The following is a 20,821-nucleotide window of genomic DNA, read 5'->3' as shown; positions in this document are numbered from 1 at the left end:
GAAGGAACTATCTCATATTGCTAATTGCAGCCTGCATGTTGCAAATTTGATGAAACATGCTCTTGCTTTTGTTGACTGAGCATTTACGTAGGATTGTTGCATTGGCTTTGTTGAATACTCAATTCAGATTGGTCAATTACGGCAAACAGAATAACAGACTCCCTGATGATAGACTGTGGAGGACAATTTTTCGATCAATAAAATCATTTTTGAATCAATATTTTGGGTCAAATTATTGATTTATTTATTAAGTAGCTGTGTAAAAAGCAGGTTAATGTTGAGCGAGCGGGTCATTATTCCAAATTAAACTCTTCCAGGGTGAGATTCAAGACCCGTCCCCATTACCCTGTTGGGGTTTAACTCACACTAAATGACCCAGTTACTCTATATTATCTCTTACGTGTTGATGTATTCTTATATTTTTATGTGTCTTGAGCGAAACAAGCTACTTTTAGTTCAACATTAATCTGAATCTGTTCCTGTATCTTTCTCTCTTTTACAGCCTGCAGAAAACATACAGAGATGGTAGGTTGGTTTTAATTATGCTATAAAATTCTTAAACTTTAATGTATATGTGAACATAAGTATAAGTTAGATGGCATCCTCCCACAGAGGTGAGACATTAGCACAGCATGTGAGTCCACCGCACTGTCCTTGGCATGGATGTGGACTTTACCTCTTTACAGCTCCTTATCTTCACTATCCTTAACTAACATACACTTTTACACTGCGCAGATGTGTTAACACAGCCCAAACATACAAACTGCACATTTAATACAGTTCAATTTTTATTTATAGTGTCAAATGATAACATAAGTCATCTCAGGACACTTTACATATTTTTAATAGGCAGAAACCTCAGACAGACCCTGGCTCTTGGTGGGCGGCAATCTGTCCCAGCTGCCGCTTGGAGAGAGATACAGAAATATTACTCACAATAATTATAGCAGTAGATTTAATGGAATGACATTATTAACAGTGGCAATTATAGCAACAGTAAAGATGATAGAACTATGACTAATAATAATAGTAGTAGCAGTGCAGGGCATAGCAGGGCGTAGAGCAGGACCACGGCAGCAGCTGCAACCACGATCCAGGTGCCACCACAATCCAAGGAAATCCGCAATGCGAGAAAGCATAAGGACTCTGGGGAATAAGGTTAACTTAGTAACTGTAGCATTAATGGGACATCAATGACATGATACAGATGAAGAGAGAGAGGAGGAGAGCGGAGCTCAGTGTGTCATACAGTAGGAAGTCTAAAACTATAGCAGCATAGCTAAGAGCTGGTCTAAGGGCAACCTGAGTCAGCTCTAAGCCTTATCAAAGAAGAAAGTTTTAAACTTACTCTTAAATGTGGAGACGGTTCAAGAGAATAGGAGCTTGGCAGCTGAAGGCTCTGGCTCCCATTCAACTTTTATGTTTAACCTATTTGATCTCTACTAATCTATCCGTCTACCTGCCTGTGTTGTGTTTCTGTTTCTCCAGCAGCAGTGCTGACCTCCTGCGACTTTAACCAGGACAGTGAACCATTCTGCAAGTTCCTCCAGGATAGCACAGACAACGGTGACTGGACCCGACAGAAAGGTCCAACCCCGACACCTGGCACTGGCCCCAGTGGAGACTACCCTGATGGAAGTCAGTCCTGAATGCATGGTTTATTTTCATATATTATCATTGGTAATCAGCAATGATTGACGTAGATTTAGAGTCCTAGGATGGAACCACTGAATTCTGATTATTATAAATACTTCTTTCTGTGTCAATCTGTCTGCAGAGGGCTTCTATATCTACCAAGAGTGTGACAATGTGGCTAATGGACAGAAAGTTCGTCTGCTGAGCCCTGCCCTCTCATCATCGGCCTCTCAGATCTGTGTCCAGTTTCGATACTACATGTATGGCTCGGACAGTACAAATGTGTTTAGGGTTCTGGCTAAGAGGCCCAGCAGTGAGCAGGAGGTCTGGAAGAGGACAGGTATGCAGAGTCCATCCTGGCTAAAGGGATCTGTCACCGCGTCCAAACCCAGCAGTGAGAGCGTTACCGTGAGTGTTCGCAGGTCACTGTAGATGTTGTTTTAACCATCAGAAATAAGGGACTTATAGATGAGAAGCAATATGGCAACTGGGATCAAAGATTTGGTCATGAAGGGAAAAACAGATATTCTCACTGTATTCACCTACATACTATAAAGTCTACTGACAGGTGCATTGGAAGGCTGCAACTAACGATTACTTTCATTGTCGATTAATCTGTCAATTATTTTCTCAATTAATGAATTAGTTGTTTGGTCTATATAATGTCAGAAAATGGATGCATGTGCATGAGCAGTAATTGACACACAGTTTCACAGATCTTTCTAATGCACTTCCAATGGAAGTGATGGGGGGCAAATCCCACAGTCTTCACAAAAATATATTCCTCAATCTTTCTGAAGCTGATATCATGCTTCAGCAGAGTTAGACAAATCAACTGGATTTTTTATATAGCCTTTTCAGCATTAAATTCCCTCTTTGACTATCCCTCCAGAACACCATTTGCACCATCAATTATTTTCATGAATCAGAACACCAATATTGCTTAAACGCTATAAAACAAAGCTAGGCCTCATTGTCAGTAGCCAAGTTTTCATCTAAATTTAGGGCAAATTTGAAATGAATTTCCAAAATGTTGGCAAAATAAAATGTGCGTTTCCTTCTCCTGCTATTATGTGAACATTAGGTAGCTACTGTAGGTGCATCGAGATAAACACTTGTTGGTGCTAATCCTCAAGTCGGGTGCCATTCAAAAATCTAATTGCAGAAAAAGAGGGAGAACTGAGATGATGTCATTAAAAGAGCTCCAGTCAAACCTCAAACATACGAAAACAATGTGGAAAATGTTATGGAAATATGACATTTACAACATTACATAACAGTCTCCCTATCTGTCCACACAGAGCTGATGCTTTCATCGATACACCAACTTTTCCGTCTTAGCCAAAAGTTAACACTTTTCTAAGATTTTTTGACACTTTGGTTTTTAAATGAAAAAATTACACATAAAAACAGGTGGAATGGAAACACACATATTGTCTGTGAAAGAAAAACTACAATGTTGAGCTACACGAGCTACAACTTACTTGCGGATAATAATAATAATAATAATTTGCCATGAGAATTCATCTAATCCAACCAGACTGCAAAACTGAAATCAATCTACTGTATAACTCAAATGCAACGTTTTGCATACAGTACAACTGCTGTATTCATATCTTCATGCAGGGTGATAATGTATGCTCTGTGTCTATAGATTGTGTTTGAGGCTCAGAGAGGCTTCACTTCTTCCTGTGACACTGCTCTGGACAACATCATCATCACTGAAGGAGCATGTCCCTGTAAGCTACACACACACACACACACACACACACTTAGACACCACTGCACAAACACAAATTGCTGTATTAATGATTGTCCAAATGTTTTTTTCACAGCTTGTGTTTCTGACTGCGATTTTGACACTGATCTGTGTGGGTGGACGAGTCATACTGAGGATCCTGACTTATTTGGCTTTGAACAGTGGTCCGGGAATACGGACACTGAAGGCACTGGCCCTGATGATGACTTCTCCAAACCTGGATGTAAGTGGCCGTGTTGAATGACTTTGTGTCACAGAGTCTGGCAATGTATATAAAACCACCAAGGCAACAAAATGAGTTGAGAACATCAAATTCATATTTTCCTTCTGACCCTGTGTTCATGAATAGGTGTCACAAAAGCTTCAAGAAAAACTTTATTTATATACTTTATTTTGACCCCTTCCATATGTAGTTGGCTCCTACATGTTGATGGATTCTAGTGAGGCTGTCCTTGGAGCCAAGTCTCAGCTCATAAGTCCTGAAATAACCCCGGCGTCTGGATGTCTGGACCTCACCTTCCACTACTACCTGTACGGCACCAGCACCACTATGGAGCTCAGCGTCCACACCATCACTCCAGGTGAAAGACTGAAGACTTAAAACTGAAAACAATGAAACAAACAGACAGGAACACAGACAGCATGGAAATGATTATATTTCACTTGAATTTGTTTTTCTGTCAACCAGGTGGAAGCCTTGGACCTGCTCTCTTCACTGTGAGGGGGAACCAGGGTCAGGGCTGGAAGCCTGCAGAGGCCCAGTACTTGGGAACTGCTGCCATTCAGGTAAATACTAGAACTTTGTGTGTCTCTGTACATGTGTGTGTGTGTGTGTGTGTGTGTGTGTGTGTGTGTGTGTGTGTGTGTGTGTGTGTGTGTGTGTGTGTATTTGTGCATAGGTTCACATTAACGTTCTTGGTGCATTCATATGTATTTCAGTTTGTGATTGTGGGAACCTTTGGAGAAACTCCTAAGACAGATATTGCCGTTGATGCTGTGTGTGTCATGGCTTGCAAAGGTGAGAAACTGACCCGAGGGAATTCAAGTCACTCCCTGCACCATAGGAAATATGTCTACGATGTGTCAATAGTTCCATGAGAAATGATTTTTCTTTTCATTTATAGCTCAGCCAACAACTCCTCTACCACCAATAACAACTCCAACTACACCTAAACCTACAACTCCAGGACCAACTACACCTAAACCTACAACTCCAGGACCAACTACACCTAAACCTACAACTCCTGGACCAACTACAGCCAAGCCACCAAGTATGACATGTCCTTAGCCAATTTATAGTTTTGAGTTTTACACTAATACTTAATTCAATTCTTTCTTTCTTTCTTTCTTTCTTTCTTTCTTTCTGTCTTTCTTTCTTTCTTTCTTTCTTTCTTTCTTTCTTTCTTTCTTTCTTTCTTTCTTTCTTTCTTTCATACATCTGTTTCCCCCATTTGTATTTAACCACCTTGTTTCCCCTGTGCTGTACAGAACCATGCCCTCCTGATGCAGATTATATAGAATGTGGCCCAGCTTGTATCCCCACCTGTATGGAACCCTCCACCAACTGTTCTGGCTCCTGTATCAGTGGCTGCTTCTGCAGACCAGGGTTTGTCTTCAAAGGACGGCACTGTGTGCCATTGGAGAAATGTGGCTGTCTGGACGGCCAGAATAACTATTATGAGGTCAGATATACCCATATGCATACATTCCTGTTAAGACTAAATATATAATTGTTAGACAGTAAATGAGAAAAAGATTGTTCTATGTAGTTCTTGTGACACACAATGCACCCTGCGATTATTGATGGTTTGTTCAATTGTGTTTTAGCCTGGCGAGATCATATTTGGAGATGGCTGCTCAACGCTGTGTCGCTGTGCAGGGAACTACTCTTTGGAATGTGTCGATAACTCCTGTGACCCTACTGAAGAGTGCCGCAAGGTCAATGGTGTTTCAGGCTGCTATCCTAAAGGTAATGTCTGGTAGACGTCTAACTTCAGATCGACCATCTGAAATAATCTAATTTGGTCCCAAATGGCCTGTTGTTACTATCTGCTGTATTCTAAAGCCTGGTCTTTTGTTACAATTTTAATATTTAAATCACTGAAACATACTAGTAACATAACAACTGTTAAAGTACAGTTTCTCATACCTCAGGTACCTCCACATGCGTAGCATCTGGTGATCCCCACTACACCACTTTTGACAAACGCAACTACAACTTCATGGGCAACTGCAGCTACTTGATGTCTGGACCCTGTAATAAAACAACTCTGCCATTCTTTGAGGTCCATGCCGACAATGAAAATCGCTTTAACACGCCCACCATCTCCTATGTGAAGGCCGTACATGTATATGTGCGCATGTTGAAGATCTCCATCCTCAAAGGTGGCACTGTGCAGGTAAGAAATGAGGGGAGGAACAAACACAGATTTTTAACAGATAGGATGGCAGCGTGACATATTTACAAGAGAAGCTGTCCTGACTCCTACCTTGAAAAACGCCCACATAGGTCGTTATCAGCAACAATTACGACCTATATTTATGTTTATAGAGATGGCGGCCTCTAGTGGCCTAGTAGTTATTATGGGAGGCTCGGCAGCAACGCAGGAAGTTAAGTTGTTATTTTCATTGTTGTTTTAACATGTAAGATTGTATACATAGACAGTTTTTAAAGTTAATGTTATTTTCACCTGCTTTCCCCACACAGGTGAATGGGACCAATGTAAACGTGCCAGTGTCTCCGGCCCCTGGTGTCTCTGTGTTCAAGTCAGGAAAGTTCTACACTGTATCCATGGACTTTGGTGTGACTGTTCGTTACGATGGAAACCATTTCATGGACATCAAAGTGATCAAAGAGTGAGTTAGGACTGAGGAGTTGCTGTGTCTTTACATTCTTACCTCGACCCCCACACAGAATCCCATTTCCAATGGAAGTTTGGGAATATTGCTGACAATAAACTCAGATAATCAGTGAAAACACTAGTACTTGGTTGGAATAAGTCACAAACTCTTGGACATGGTGGAGGAGTAGAGAGATGTAGCTCTGACTGACTTGTTATTCTCACTTCCACAAATCACTAACGTGTAGATCATTTCTTGTAATCTGCAGCTATGAGAACCAGCTGTGTGGCCTGTGTGGAGATTACGATGGAGATGCCAAAGATGACTTCCGTAAACCAGATGGATCGTTGACCAACAATGCCAATGACTTTGGACACAGCTGGAACACCGATTCAGAGTGAGTAGCATACAAACATAATTCCTACAATCAAGACATATATACAGACTCTTTTAAAAGTATTATTTTTTTGGTTTAGTTATTACATGATGTACCTAACTAACCAACACACAGAGAGCTCCTCTAACAGAGTGTCTGTGCTGGCAGGTGTAATAAGAAACCCAACACCACCATCCCTGAGTGTGATGGAGAGCAAGAACTGTATGAGAGCTCTGGATACTGTGGCATCCTGCTGGACAAAAAGGGTCCCTTCGCTGTGTGCCACCCCAAAGTCAATCCAAATGTAAGAACACACACACACACACACACACACACACACACACACACACACACACACACACAAACAAATGTGAAGCAGTTTCCTCTTTTGATGTTTTGAGATTTTATGTCATTGTAGTAGGCCCAGGTATCCCCAATGATTTCCCCAAATCGATTCGGTACATTTCTGATTCAATTCAATATCAATTATGTTATGGACATTTCGGTTACAATGCCAGTTTTGCTTCTGATAGAGCCTATGCTGTAAATTGTTCAAGCAAAAAAGCAACCCACAAATGTTTTTTTATAATGCACCAGGTTTATGTTTACATTAGGAATTCACCCCCGAAAAGGGGTGTCAGTTCATCACATCCATGGTGAAAAGGCATTGCTTTCGGGATTTTATCATTCAATATCATATCACTCAAACAAACTATATGTTTGTCTTCAGAATTACTTCAAGGACTGTGTCTTTGACCTGTGTGCGCTGGATGGAGCCAAGCCCGTTCTGTGTGAAGCCATAGAAGCCTACGTCAACGAATGCCAGGACCGCGGGGTGAACATCGGACCCTGGAGGAATAGCACCTTCTGCCGTGAGTGTTAACGGGAGAAATGATAGTTGGATGGAGGGATGTTGTGAGGGTAAGATGGAAGTAACATTGTAGAATGCTGTGGTCATGTGGTGCTGATAGGATCATTTCACAGCTGAGGCAAATAATTACTATTTTAAGTAACATATAGGCTACATTTAGCTTGTAAGCCAATTTTTTACTTACAATCTACTAAAAATTGTATTTTTGGCATCATATTTTGGTTTTTTATTTGCCTATAACTTACACATTAATCCTGCTGCCTTTATTTCAAATCTTGATACTACACTTGATATAAAAACAGGCCCTGATTTCAGCATATGCTTCTTTGCCCAGCACTATCACTGACTTCAGCCTCCCATGCTCCCCCCCCTAGCTCTGGACTGCGGCCCAAACAGCCACTATGAGCCCTGTGCAGACCCCTGTCAGGAGACGTGTACTGGGAAACCTCCCTCCTGCAGTGGGCCCTGCTCTGAAAGCTGTGTGTGTGATCCTGGCTACGTCCTGAGTGCCGGCAAGTGTGTCAGAAAGAGTTCTTGTGGCTGCAACTACAACGGCCAGTATTATGAGGTACGGTGAAGTTGGTTTGAAATAAAACATTTCTACATTTTGAGGATATTACGGCCTTTGATATGAACTTCATCCTGCTAACACAATTACGTGTGTGTGTGTGTGTGTGTGTGCGTGCGTGTGTGTCAGCCTGGAGACGAGTTTTATCAGGCGGACTGTATGTTGAAGTGTAAGTGCGATGCTCCCTTCGTTACCTGTGTGGCCTCTGAATGTCCCCCAATGCACGAGTGTAAACACCAGGATGGAGAGCTGGGCTGCTATCCCACCAGTAAGTCTACACCCACCACACTACTACACGACGTAACTGAACTGGATATATGAATTATACGGTACTTGGCATCTCACTGCTACAGTTTAGCAGAAGATTAATGCAAATACATTGTGGGAGGTATCACTGGTAAGGCTTTAGATTACAGCAGGTCATTATTTGTACTAACAGTGTGCCAGACTGCCTGTACAGTAACCATACATGCATGTACTGTAGGTACAACTGAACAAGGTGTGATGTCAGGGAATAAGCGCTTAAGAATGTGGGAAACTAATACTGTTGATATATAAGTACTAGGTACCTATTCTAATATTACTTGGTACAGTATGATGATAACAAGGCACAAAGTTTGGAGGAAGATAAGCAACCTCAAGCAACAACCTTCGGCTCTAAAAAAAAATGAAGCCAATGCGGAAGTTCCTTAAACCTGCAGTCTACCTAAATTCCAGCAGGGGGCACTGGTTGCAAAGTTTTACAGAAGTCTATGAGAAAACGACCCTATTTCTCACTTGATTTATTAACTTAGTATCATCATTCCTAATGAGTTTATGGTCCCAATTGCTAGTTTCAAGTCTTCTTCAATACTACATGATGTTCATTTTGTAAATGATGGTCCCATATAGAGTAAAATAGACTATAAAGAAGGGCAGGAGATGATATTTTTTATTTTTTTAAGATTATTTTTTGGGGAATTTTCAGCCTTTATTTTTAAAAGGGCAGCTGAAGACATGAAAGGGGAGAGAGAAGTGGGAATGACATGCAGCAAAGGGCCGCAGGTCGGAGTCAAACCCGGATCCGCTGCATCGAGGAGTAAACCTCTGTGTATGGGCGCCCGCGACCAACTGAGCTATCCGGGCAGCAAAATTACGAATCCCACTATGGCCACGCCAAGACCCGCCCTACGAAGCAGCTCCATTGGTTGGGGTTAGGCATTTCACATCGAGTGGTTAAGGTTAGGGTTAGGGGATTGGTCAGGGGATAGGACCTGTACATGTAAGCATGGACGCCTGGCCAATAGTAGTGTGTGAACGCTATTGAAGGGCGGGTCTTGGCGTGGCCATAGTGGGATTCGTAATATCGCATCCGGGCAGGATATGATTAAGGGGCGTGGCTAACGTTACCTTGTGATTGAGTGACAAGTCACCCACTACCACGGTGTTGTGGCTTGTGGGCGTTGTCCGTGTTTTCGTCGTAGAACTTCACTTCTTCGCCTCCAATGTCTCGTTCAGCGTTCGGTTAATATTATACAGTCTATGGTTGTACTAAAAGACACTAAGGAGTCGGCATTTCATTCTGAATTACACATTGCACCTTGCTAATTAAGCTAGCTAGCACGAGCGTTAGCTTGTCCTAGCTCTGTAAAGCTGAAACATGATACTCGGTTGTAACAACACGTTACTGGAAGGTGACGTTTGGGTACGTCATTACAAACAAATATAGTTTTGTTACCAGAATGGAACTACAACTCCCAAATGCAAGTTATTCAATGTAAACAAAAAAGTTGCTAAATTGTGACTCGAGTAATTGCAGCCGTGTAGTAGCTACTCTGACGTTGTGTGTGTGTGTGTGTGTGTGTGTGTGTGTGTGTGTGTGTGTGTGTGTGTGTGTGTGTGTGTGTGTGACCCTGTCCCTCAGGCTCTCAGGACTGTGTGGTGTCTGGAGATCCTCACTACAACACGTTTGACAAAAAGTTCTACAGCTTCATGGGAACATGTACCTACACCCTGGCCAGAACCTGCAAGAACACCACAGGTAGGTGTCTTTTATTTCCATTGCACCTGAACACAATGTTTTCATGTCACGGTCGCAGCTCTGGTTGAGACTTTGATATGTCTATGTGGATGTCTTAATGTGATGTGTTTTGTATTTGTGTTACATGTTTTATGTGTTCTATATGTGGTGTTGTGCTTTTTTTATTATTATTTACTGTTTTTTCACAAATAAACAGTAAAAACATGCCATGGAAAGAAGATGGACAATAAAGACTATCTATCTATCTATCTATCTATCTATCTATCTATCTATCTATCTATCGAACTATCTCTTGCACAAACAGTCTAATTGCGAGCACATTTAGATGACACATGCACAGATCCAGTGGTGGGAGAAGTATTCAGATAATCCTTTATTTGAGTAAAAGTAATATCACACTGTACAAAATACTCTGTTACAAGTGAAAGTCATGCATTCAACATGTTACTTAAGTAAAAGAATGTAAGTATCGGCAGGAAAATGTACTCATAATATTAAAAGTAAAAGTATACAATGCTGAAAAACCCTCCCATTTTAGAAGCTGGAAACGATCCAAACTGTTCTATCAATCAACTAAGTGTTTAGTTTGCTAATCATTTCAGCTGGACTTGTAGGCAGATATATTGTTTGGTAGTTTAATTTAATTACATTTTATTTTATTAAACTATAAGTGTTTTTTATGTGCAAAACTCAGCATAAAGCAGAAAAGACTGAAGTAAAGCACACGTTTACTCCACACAGACAGTACTTCACAGATCTAATTGAAGTTGTCCTGTAAAATCTGATGTCTTACACCAGGAGGTGGCACTACAACTACATGATAAATGAAAACAACCATAGTTGTCATTAGTCCAAGTCATATAAAGCCATATTTCCATGTTCTCATCCTTGAATACAGAGCAGTTTTGATGGTGTCTCATATTATAATTCTCCATGAGATGTTTTATCTGCATCTGAATATTGAACTTTAGCTAAAAATCGCATCCTAATCGCAATATCTGGCAGAAAAATCTCAATTAGTTCAAAAGTCCAAATTGTTCAGCCCCACTGTTTAAGAAACGTAGTTACTGCACATAGCAGACAGTGACCTGTGTGTACCCTTGCTGTGCAGGTCCCTGGTTCTCAGTGGAGGGGAAGAATGAGGAGAGAGGAATGCCAGGGTTGTCCTACCTGAGAAAGCTCTACGTGACTGTGAATGGAATCACTGTGACCCTGATGAAGGCCAGGAGGACGCTGGTCAGTATCTCTGTCTCTGTATTTACAAGCTGTCAGTATCACTGAGGATGACTGGGCACAACATGGGTATTAGGGCTGGGACCATGTGCTTTTCTCCCGATTCTTTCACCATACATGGGTGCATTGCGATTTTCAATTTCCAATTTTATGTGTAGTCATATACTTTTGATTTGCGTTTTTTACACCTGTTACCATCTACAAAGAGTGATTGATTAGTTGTCAACTATTAAATGAATCACCAACTATTTCACTATATTTATTAAATCTCTGATTCCACCTTGTTAAGTGTGAATATGTTCTAGTTTCTCCTCTGTGACAGTAAACTGAATATCTTTGAGTTGTGGACAAAACAAGACATTTGAGGACATCTTCTGATTGACATTTTCTGGCATTTTATAAACCAAACAATGAAAATAATTGTTAGTTGCAGCCCTATATAATTATATTTATTAATTCATATACTACATATACAGTACATCTACTACTTTTCTGTTTTAAATTCAGTTTGCATTTACTGTACACCACAAATATAAATTGTTTGTGTTAGATTGTCTTTATAGTCTATGGTATATATTTTATCCTTATATTTTAACTTCCGCACTATTTTATGTCTTAGATTGCCATTTTTATTACTGGGGTGATTTTCTTTTTAGACATATTTAATGAGCATTGTTGGAGGGACCTGAGATCTCAGATTTTCATTGCTTCTCTGTAACTGTTGGAACTATGCCAATAAATAGCTTAGAGTTGGAAAAGCTGACAGGAAACTGTAAATATGTAACACACGTGTGTGTGTATGTCAAAACTGGTACCTGTATCTTCTGTTGACCCTGGTTTTTTCTTCCTTCCCTCCGGCAGGTGAACGGACTGCGAGTGTCCCTCCCTCACTCCCCCTCCCCTCTCATCTCTCTCAGTCTGGCCGGCCAGTACATCACCCTGCAGACGCCCTTCGGCCTCCGGGTGCGCTGGGATGGAAACCATTACGCCCAGATCTCAGTTCCCAGGTTGGTAATGTAATAGTCTGGCATTGGCAGACCTTCCTCCACAGCGCTGCGGAGGAAGGTCTGGCTACTCCACACAGCATTCCGGGATGGGAGAAAAACGTGCTCTGGTTTATTGGCATTTCTTTAAACCAATCACAATCATCATGGGAGGTGCTAAGCGCCGGACGGAGCCTGAACCCGACAAGACCCGACAGGTTCGGGCTTAATTTCTATCATTTTACACGGGCTCGGGCCGGGCTCGGGCTCGGGCCGGGCTTGGGCTTGCCCTCCGGGTTGTGCGGTAAATGAGCGGTCAGGTGATGCATTTCGTTTAGTGCGAAAATTGATGCTGAGGAGGTGAAACAGAGGCTGGCCTCTGGAGGACTTATTTTATTTCTTTGTTCCAACTTCCAAGTGGCCTATAGCCTACGTTAGTCATGAATAAATGATGTTAAAAAATGTATAAATGACTCATTCTTGGCAAAAGAACTGTGTGCCTGGGCACATTTGAATAATGTCGGGCTGTAAATGGGTTCAGGCTTTTAAAAAGCTGTCAATCAAAATGTACTTGTCAGGCTCGGGATGAATTCTGTCGGTCTCGGGCCTTGTCGGGCCGAACTGATTACGGCTCTACTACGAAATATCCTCAAGAAGGAACTTGTTTTGGTGGAACATGTGTACGTTCAAAGCGTGTTTTAGTCCTTCAACAGAAAACTCAGATTGGACAGATCAGATTTACCCTGCAGAGATCTGAGGAGCAGTTAACCATAGTCCTCAGAAATCCACCAGAGTTTAGAACGCCAACAGAGAGAAAGAGGAAGGTAACGGACATATGGCTGATAATGAGGGACATCAGACGCAACTTGCAGCGGCACCAGAACAATCCCATAAATGAAACGTCGTCGATATAGACTAGTGATGTAACATTCTGGTGGTCCCACCCTGTCTCCTTGGTTGAATTCATGTGGGAAATTTTCTTTTTTTGTTTGAAATTTTTTTTTACACACTTACATAAAATACAGCAGGTAAATGTTTTCATCATTTTTCAGTATTTCATGATAATTATCCTTAATGAAAAGCAACATAGAAATAACAGAACTTTGTAATAAACGCTTATGAAACGAGGAGAATGAATTTACTGAAAATCTATCTAACGTGGTGTCACGAACTCAGTGCTTCCAAGCAGCTGTCAGATTGTGGGATTTGGGGAATAAAGCCTCTAAAACAGACTTATCTGGGACACTTAAAACACCCTAAACTGAGTTGGTAATCTCCGTATTTTCAGAATCAAACAAAATGTGGAAACACATGTAAACCATTGTGCTCCCGGATGCGATGCGTGCATATTTTTACAATTTAATGTGGCTGTGGATCCTTTCTCAGTCCACATTTCTTTTGCTGAAATGATTAACTACTAAAAGAATTTAGACAGGAAATAGGAATCTGAATGAAAGAGGCCCTGAAAGACAGAATGACACCGGCTGGGTGCAGCAAATGAGAGCCATAAACTGCAGTTGAGTCTCTGTGTATTTCGTAAAAACTGCCTAAGTAATTACCTCGGCATCTGTCCAATCTGTAGTTCAAACGTCATACAGATCTGCTATTTTTAACAAATCCTGCCAGCATTTTTAATACTTTGCTTCTATCTCTTCCATTGATGGTGCCCTGATTAATAGTATCAGAGTATTCTGTCTCTGTTGTTTATAGAATTCCATTAAAGAGCCAAACATTATTTAAACCTTTTTAAAGTCTTCTTAAGACATTCCTCTCCATCTCCTAATCCCGTTTTCTCTTCCTCCCCGTCCCGGCAGCTCCTACCACGACCAGATGTGCGGCCTCTGCGGCGACTACGACGGGAACCCAAACAACGACTTCACCAAGCCAGATGGCACTCTGGGAGGCAACGTCAACGACTTCGGCAACAGCTGGCAGACAAAAGAAGACGAGGATGACTCGTGAGTTTTACGTGCATTCATTCAGTGCTGGAATCTGAGAATTTCCTTAAGCCTTCCCTGGAGATTCCCATAAAGCTCAAGCATGTGATTAAGGTACATGTGACTGGGCTCTATAACCTGAACATACATTCACTTACTTATAGTTTGGGAAATGACAATAACACAAATTATATGAGCTACGCAATGTATGGATTTATACTTGCGCGATGGGACATTTTCGACACCAAAAATAATTTTTTGCAAGAACATGAATTTAATTTTGAAGAGAGAGTATTATTATAAAATTAGGGCTGGGCAATATATCGATATTGTGATACTAGATATAGTCTTAGATTTTGAATATGGTAATATGACAAGTGTTGTCCTGGTTTGAAAGGCTGCATTACAGTAAAGTGATGTCATTTCTGAATTTACCAGACTGTTCTAGCCGTTCTATTATTTGCCTTTACCCACTTAGTCATTATATCCACATTATATATGATTATATACCACAAATCTCATTGTGTAAATATTTTGTGAAAGCACCAATTTTCATCCCTAAAATATTGTCGCGGTATTTGGTCAAAAATATTGTGATATCTGATTTTTTTTTTTTTTTTATTTTTTCATATTGCCCAGCCCTACAAAGAATTGAGTCTGCCATAACTCCTGAAGATAAGTGAAATGGATTGTGACACTGGTGTTGTGTTTGCATTGTTCAGGTGTAGCCAAGGCACTGGGCCCAGCCCAGACTGTGACCCCAAACTGGAGGCTGAGGTGGTGAAGCCAGACAAATGTGGCAAACTCAAAGACCCTGCTGGACCCTTCAGGTAAGAAAGCAGCTTTTATCCCCTAATTATTGACCTGTTATAGCTGTTAAAAGGCAGATTTATGCTTCTGCGGTAAATCCACGCCGTGGGTACGTACGTAGGTACATGGAGACACGGACCCTACGCCGTACGTGCACGTCTCCAAAAATTGAACTACACGTTGCGGTGACACAGCTGTAATTGGTCCTCTCGACCGTAGCTTGGTAGTGTTACATTTCCTCCAACTCATTTCCTGGTTCTCCTTCTCCATAAACAACATGAAATCAAGAAGAGGGTTAACTATTCCTGCTCCAGATTTCCCACCATGGTCAGAAAGAACAGAGGAGACACTTTGTTTCTCTCACTATGACTCTAGAGTCGCTCCGAAGCTAATCACCATCACTCTCTCACTCGCTCTACCACCCACTCCTATATGTGTGTGTTTAAGATCATTTTTGTTAAATAGTTAAGATAGAGAGGAAAGCGTGGTGAGAGAGAAGGGATGACACGCAGCAAAGGGCCGCAGATCGGATTCGAACGCGGGCCACTGCCGAGGACTCTGCCTTTATGGGGCGCACCCTCTACTGGTTGAGCTAGATGTTTTGTCTGTGTAAAATACCAAAACTGCCAGATCCTACTTGCTATTTCCCATGGCTTACTAAATGTCCAAAACTCCCGTTTGTAACACAAGCTTTCTGTTACACTATAATTATTCAGGTAAAGTTCGTCTACATATATTTTGAACACCTTTCAGTAAAATCTATGGTAATTTAATAATCTATGTTACCTTATACCATGGTCTGGGTGAATACTCCATTCTGATTGGCTGCACGGTGCCAAAAAAAGTGATATAGGATACCTACTAAGGAGTTGCAACTGACTGTTTACCGTTGTCAATGAATGCGCTATATTAAATGAAAAAGAAAATCTGAGGTTCCAGGTATTTGTCAAACCCTCAGGAAACGGAGTTATTGTTTAAAAAAACTTTGGATTTTAAAGTGACCATGGCATAAAGGGGCTAATGGCCTTTGAGGTGTCCGTTATCAGGTATTGTATCTCCCTTTGGTCCATTAATTCCTGCTAATGGACACCTCGTTGGGCGTTAACCCTTACATGTTAACCTTAAGCTGTTAGCCTGAAATCGGTACGGGACCTCCCTGTTCTGAGCACTGTCGGCACTTATCTATTTGTTGGGATGGGTGTGGATCAGATAGCATACTGTGTACAAAGGCTAGTTAGAGGGTGTGATTGTAGATACTGTAGATAGTCAGGCCGAGTAGTTTGTCAAATGACGGTTTATTGGTTCCATTTTCTACCTACTTTACAACTGTACACACGGCGGGTGTGTTTTATTTTGAAAGGGGTAACCAGGGGTTACTGGAGGAGAGACCGATTGGTTAAAGGTTATCCAACTCTTTTACCCATTTCAGATTACAGTTCTAGCTCGTTCTTGGAAAATCACATGAATGCAATGGACTCTAAACAACATTAAAACACACACACACACTCACATAGACACACACATAGATACACATTTTTATATTTTATTTTAAAACATTTTTTTTACAGTCAGAATCTACAATAAAAATCTCCCCTAAACATATCTATATAGATATAGTTAGGGGTGGGGAGAGACTTGATACAGCATAGTATCACAATATTTTTCATGGCAATACTGTATCGATGCAAATACGCAGAGTATCCGTCTTTTATTATATAAATTGCACATGGGAATTTAACTTCTTGGTACTAGAATAATAAAATAATTTGCTTTTTCAGTCAACTAGATTGACTAGAATGAAATTTAAGTGAGATGAACAAACTTTTTAGATAAAAAACACAGTTTTCTTTTGGTGGACATCATCAAGTAGGGAAAAAAGTAATAATCAAACAAAATCTCGCAGAATATGGCTTGTTTAAAATTGCATAATTTTATGACATAAGTATCGTGGTTTTATATATATATATATATATATATATATATATATATATATATATATATATATATATATATATTAGTTTCTGACTACTTGGATCCTGTCGTTTTTAATCTAAATAATCTCCAGTGTGTATGTTAACGAAAATGCGTTTTGAATGCCTAATATCAATCTCTCACTTTGGGTTGTTTAGGACGTGGTTTCATGTATTTCATATATGCAGTGAAATCAGAAGCATGCCATTAGTTATGGTTGGATAGGGATGGAACCTTGCATTGTGAGTCGGTTAAGAATCGATATAAACGTGTAATGATTACAACCGCTTGAGATAAAAAATTAATGGGGATGCAGTAGGGCGTAATCTACTTTAGATTTCACTTGTTGGACTTTAGACGTCACTGTGTTCTCAGTTTATTTATCTATAGAGATTTATTTTAAATATTTATTTAGTGATTTTATTTTTTATTTAATTATTTTCATTTAAAATGATATACAATTTCAGTTGCACTTTTGATAAGAGGACACATCTCTTTTTTTGCACAGTTAAAAAAAAATAAAGGAATAGCTTTCAGTCATTTGTCTGCAGCTCACTCTGTTAAAAAACTGTTGAGAATCGTGTCATGACGTTCAAAGCGTGAATTGAATGGTGAGTTAAATGTTTGGTTACATCTCTAGTGTTGGACCCTCTGCCTGACCCTCTGAGTGTTTGCCTCTGTTCCAGGGAGTGTATCGGTGTGGTGAATCCCACTCCGTTCTTCCAGAGCTGTGTGTATGACATGTGCCAGTTCCAAGGCCAGCAGCATGTGCTGTGTGACCAGCTCCAGGCCTACACCGACGCCTGCCAGAGCGCCGGAGCCAAAGTCCACCCGTGGAGGACTCCAAGCTTCTGTCGTAAGTCATTTTCTTAAACTTAACTGGTCGTTTTGGTGTCTAAACGTAACATTCTTCGCCGTGGCTGGGAAGGGAGGAAGTGGATCAGGGGTTACCCATCAATAGTTCCATATATTAAAATACAGTTCTTTGACACTATTGCTGTAGTTAAATTTAAGGGATCATTGTTGACTTATTTTTTTTTTTCAATAACAGACAAAAAAAAAATCTACTGTATTTTATTTTTAGCAACTTAAGAGGTGTGGCTACAAGGAACCCATTAATCATCTTTTCATCCTTATCTTAATCCTTCTGTCCCTCCTTTTACATATTTTTATATACATTTTTACTGCTCCCTTGAGGGATGGGTTAAATGCAGAGAATGTACGTGTATGTGACAAATAAAGTAACTTTACCTTTACCTTTACATATCCCTGTCGCTATCCTACCCTCCTTTGGTTCATCCTGCTACCCCTCCTCAATCCATTCATCCTTCCTTCCTACCCTGCCTCTGTCCGTCATCTATCCCTCCCTCCATCTCTCCGTCCCTCTGTTCCTCCATGCAGCCCTGGCCTGTCCTCCCAACAGCTCCTACTCCCTGTGTGTGAGTTCGTGTCCGGAGACGTGTCTGGGTGTGTCCGGGCCCCCCGGCTGCGAGGACTTGTGTGTGGAGGGCTGCGAGTGTAAGCCGGGCTTCATCCTCAGCAACGACAAGTGTGTGTCCCTGAAAGACTGCGGCTGCGTGGACCCCAGTGGATCCTATCACCCTGTGAGTGCTCCGAGTCACTGAAATCACTGAAATTCACTGAAATTCAATTTTATTTATATTGTCCAAACATAGCAGACGGTGTCTCAGGACACTTTACACACAGAGTAGTTCTAGACCACGCTCTATAATTTACAGCATTTCCTCTGAGCAGCAATTGCACTTATTGCAGCAGTGGCGGGCATTCAATAAGTATTGATACATTCCTGGTATTTATTTAGTATGAATGTTTCAAGCACATACTCAACAATATTGTTGTAGCGTTTTATGTAATGTATCTGATCCGAACAATGACGTGTTTGTGGAGGCTTGATGTAATTACATTGTATTGTGTGTGTGTGTGTGTGTGTGTGTGTGTGTGTGTGTGTGTGTGTCAGGTGGATGATAACTGGTACCTGGAGGGTTGTGAGCAGAAGTGTGTGTGTCACAGCGGAGGTTTGATCCAGTGTCACAACAGCAGCTGTAAGCCGACCACTGAGAGCTGCCAGCTCCACGACGGAGAATATGAATGTCGTCCTCTGGGTATGTAACACAAACACACACCAATGCCAACCCGTGCCCCCCTTCAAGCCCCTCCCCTGGTAATGAGTAGCTGTCAAGCAGCAACCTCTGGCTCTGAAAAGTGAAGTCAATGTGGAAATGCCTTAATCCTGCATTCTTTCTAACAACTCCAGGACCAACTACACCTAAACCTACAACTCCAGGACCAACTACACCTAAACCTACAACTCCAGGACCAACTACACCTAAACCTACAACTCCAGGACCAACTACACCTAAACCAACAACTCCAGGACCAACTACACCTAAACCTACAACTCCAGGACCAACTACACATAAACCTACAACTCCAGGACCAACTACACCTAAACCAACAACTCCTGGACCAACTACACCTAAACCTACAACTCCAGGACCAACTACACCTAAACCAACAACTCCTGGACCAACTACACCTAAACCTACAACTCCAGGACCAACCACAGCCAAGCCACCAAGTATGACATGTCCTTATCAAAGTTTGGGTTTTGAGTTTTACACTAATACTTAATTTAATTCTCTTCCTTTCTTTCTTTCTTTCTTTCTTTCTTTCTTTCTTTCTTTCTTTCTTTCTTTCATACATCTGTTTCCCCCATTTGTATTTAACCACCTTGTTTCCCCTGTGCTGTACAGAACCATGCCCTCCTGATGCAGATTATATAGAATGTGGCCCAGCTTGTATCCCCACCTGTATGGAACCCTCCACCAACTGTTCTGGCTCCTGTATCAGTGGCTGCTTCTGCAGACCAGGGTTTGTCTTCAAAGGACGGCACTGTGTGCCATTGGAGAAATGTGGCTGTCTGGACGGCCAGAATAACTATTATGAGGTCAGATATACCCATATGCATACGTTCCTGTTAAGGCAAAATATATAATTGTTAGACATTACATGAGAAAAAGATTGTTATAGGTACTTCTTTTGACACACACAATGCACCCTGCGATTATTGATGGTTTGTTCAATTGTGTTTTAGCCTGGCGAGATCATATTTGGAGATGGCTGCTCAACGCTGTGTCGCTGTGCAGGGAACTACTCTTTGGAATGTGTCGATAACTCCTGTGACCCTACTGAAGAGTGCCGCAAGGTCAATGGTGTTTCAGGCTGCTATCCTAAAGGTAATGTCTGGTAGACGTCTAACTACCTATTACTACTACCTGTTACTATCTGCTGTATTCTAAATTCTCAATTTTAATATTTAAATCACTGAAACATATTAGTAACATAACAACTGCTAAAGTACAGTTTCTCATACCTCAGGTACCTCCACATGCGTAGCGTCTGGTGATCCCCACTACACCACTTTTGACAAACGCAACTACAACTTCATGGGCAACTGCAGCTACTTGATGTCTGGACCCTGCAATACAACAACTCTGCCATTCTTTGAGGTCCATGCCGACAATGAACATCGCTTTAACACGCCCACCATCTCCTATGTGAAGGCCGTACATGTATATGTGCGCATGTTGAAGATTTCCATCCTCAAAGGTGGCACTGTGCAGGTAAGAAATGAGGGGAGGAACAAACACAGATTTTTAACAGATAGGATGGCAGCGTGATATATTTACAAGAGAAGCTGTCCTGACTCCTACCCTGAAAAACGGCCACATAGGTCGTTTGCAGCAACAATTACGACCTATATTTATGTTTATATGATATGATAATCACCCTATAT

The 20,821-nt window shown here is 41.2% G+C and overlaps 1 protein-coding gene across 1 annotated transcript in view; it reads left to right on the top strand.

Moving 5' to 3' along the window:
- The first annotated feature begins 3,818 nt into the window (after nucleotides 1–3,818).
- zanl (zonadhesin, like) overlaps nucleotides 3,819–20,821 on the top strand; it is an 82,300-nt gene continuing 65,297 nt past the window's right edge. The window contains exons 1-25 of the mRNA XM_028563719.1: nucleotides 3,819–3,975; nucleotides 4,083–4,180; nucleotides 4,334–4,412; nucleotides 4,519–4,665; nucleotides 4,883–5,076; nucleotides 5,222–5,363; nucleotides 5,549–5,793; nucleotides 6,102–6,250; nucleotides 6,504–6,632; nucleotides 6,780–6,915; nucleotides 7,342–7,483; nucleotides 7,857–8,050; nucleotides 8,180–8,318; nucleotides 9,954–10,070; nucleotides 11,182–11,306; nucleotides 12,165–12,310; nucleotides 14,101–14,244; nucleotides 14,946–15,053; nucleotides 17,691–17,860; nucleotides 18,406–18,608; nucleotides 18,983–19,127; nucleotides 19,280–19,603; nucleotides 19,779–19,972; nucleotides 20,120–20,261; nucleotides 20,404–20,648. Coding sequence (XP_028419520.1) covers nucleotides 3,819–3,975; nucleotides 4,083–4,180; nucleotides 4,334–4,412; nucleotides 4,519–4,665; nucleotides 4,883–5,076; nucleotides 5,222–5,363; nucleotides 5,549–5,793; nucleotides 6,102–6,250; nucleotides 6,504–6,632; nucleotides 6,780–6,915; nucleotides 7,342–7,483; nucleotides 7,857–8,050; nucleotides 8,180–8,318; nucleotides 9,954–10,070; nucleotides 11,182–11,306; nucleotides 12,165–12,310; nucleotides 14,101–14,244; nucleotides 14,946–15,053; nucleotides 17,691–17,860; nucleotides 18,406–18,608; nucleotides 18,983–19,127; nucleotides 19,280–19,603; nucleotides 19,779–19,972; nucleotides 20,120–20,261; nucleotides 20,404–20,648 — 4,014 coding nt within the window. The remainder of the gene's footprint in view (nucleotides 3,976–4,082; nucleotides 4,181–4,333; nucleotides 4,413–4,518; nucleotides 4,666–4,882; nucleotides 5,077–5,221; nucleotides 5,364–5,548; nucleotides 5,794–6,101; nucleotides 6,251–6,503; nucleotides 6,633–6,779; nucleotides 6,916–7,341; nucleotides 7,484–7,856; nucleotides 8,051–8,179; nucleotides 8,319–9,953; nucleotides 10,071–11,181; nucleotides 11,307–12,164; nucleotides 12,311–14,100; nucleotides 14,245–14,945; nucleotides 15,054–17,690; nucleotides 17,861–18,405; nucleotides 18,609–18,982; nucleotides 19,128–19,279; nucleotides 19,604–19,778; nucleotides 19,973–20,119; nucleotides 20,262–20,403; nucleotides 20,649–20,821) is intronic.

Source organism: Perca flavescens, chromosome 19 (assembly GCF_004354835.1).
Source record: "Perca flavescens isolate YP-PL-M2 chromosome 19, PFLA_1.0, whole genome shotgun sequence".
Taxonomy (NCBI): Eukaryota; Metazoa; Chordata; class Actinopteri; order Perciformes; family Percidae; genus Perca; species Perca flavescens.
Note: the sequence above shows the minus strand (reverse complement) of the source record. Positions and strands in the feature narration are given on the sequence as shown.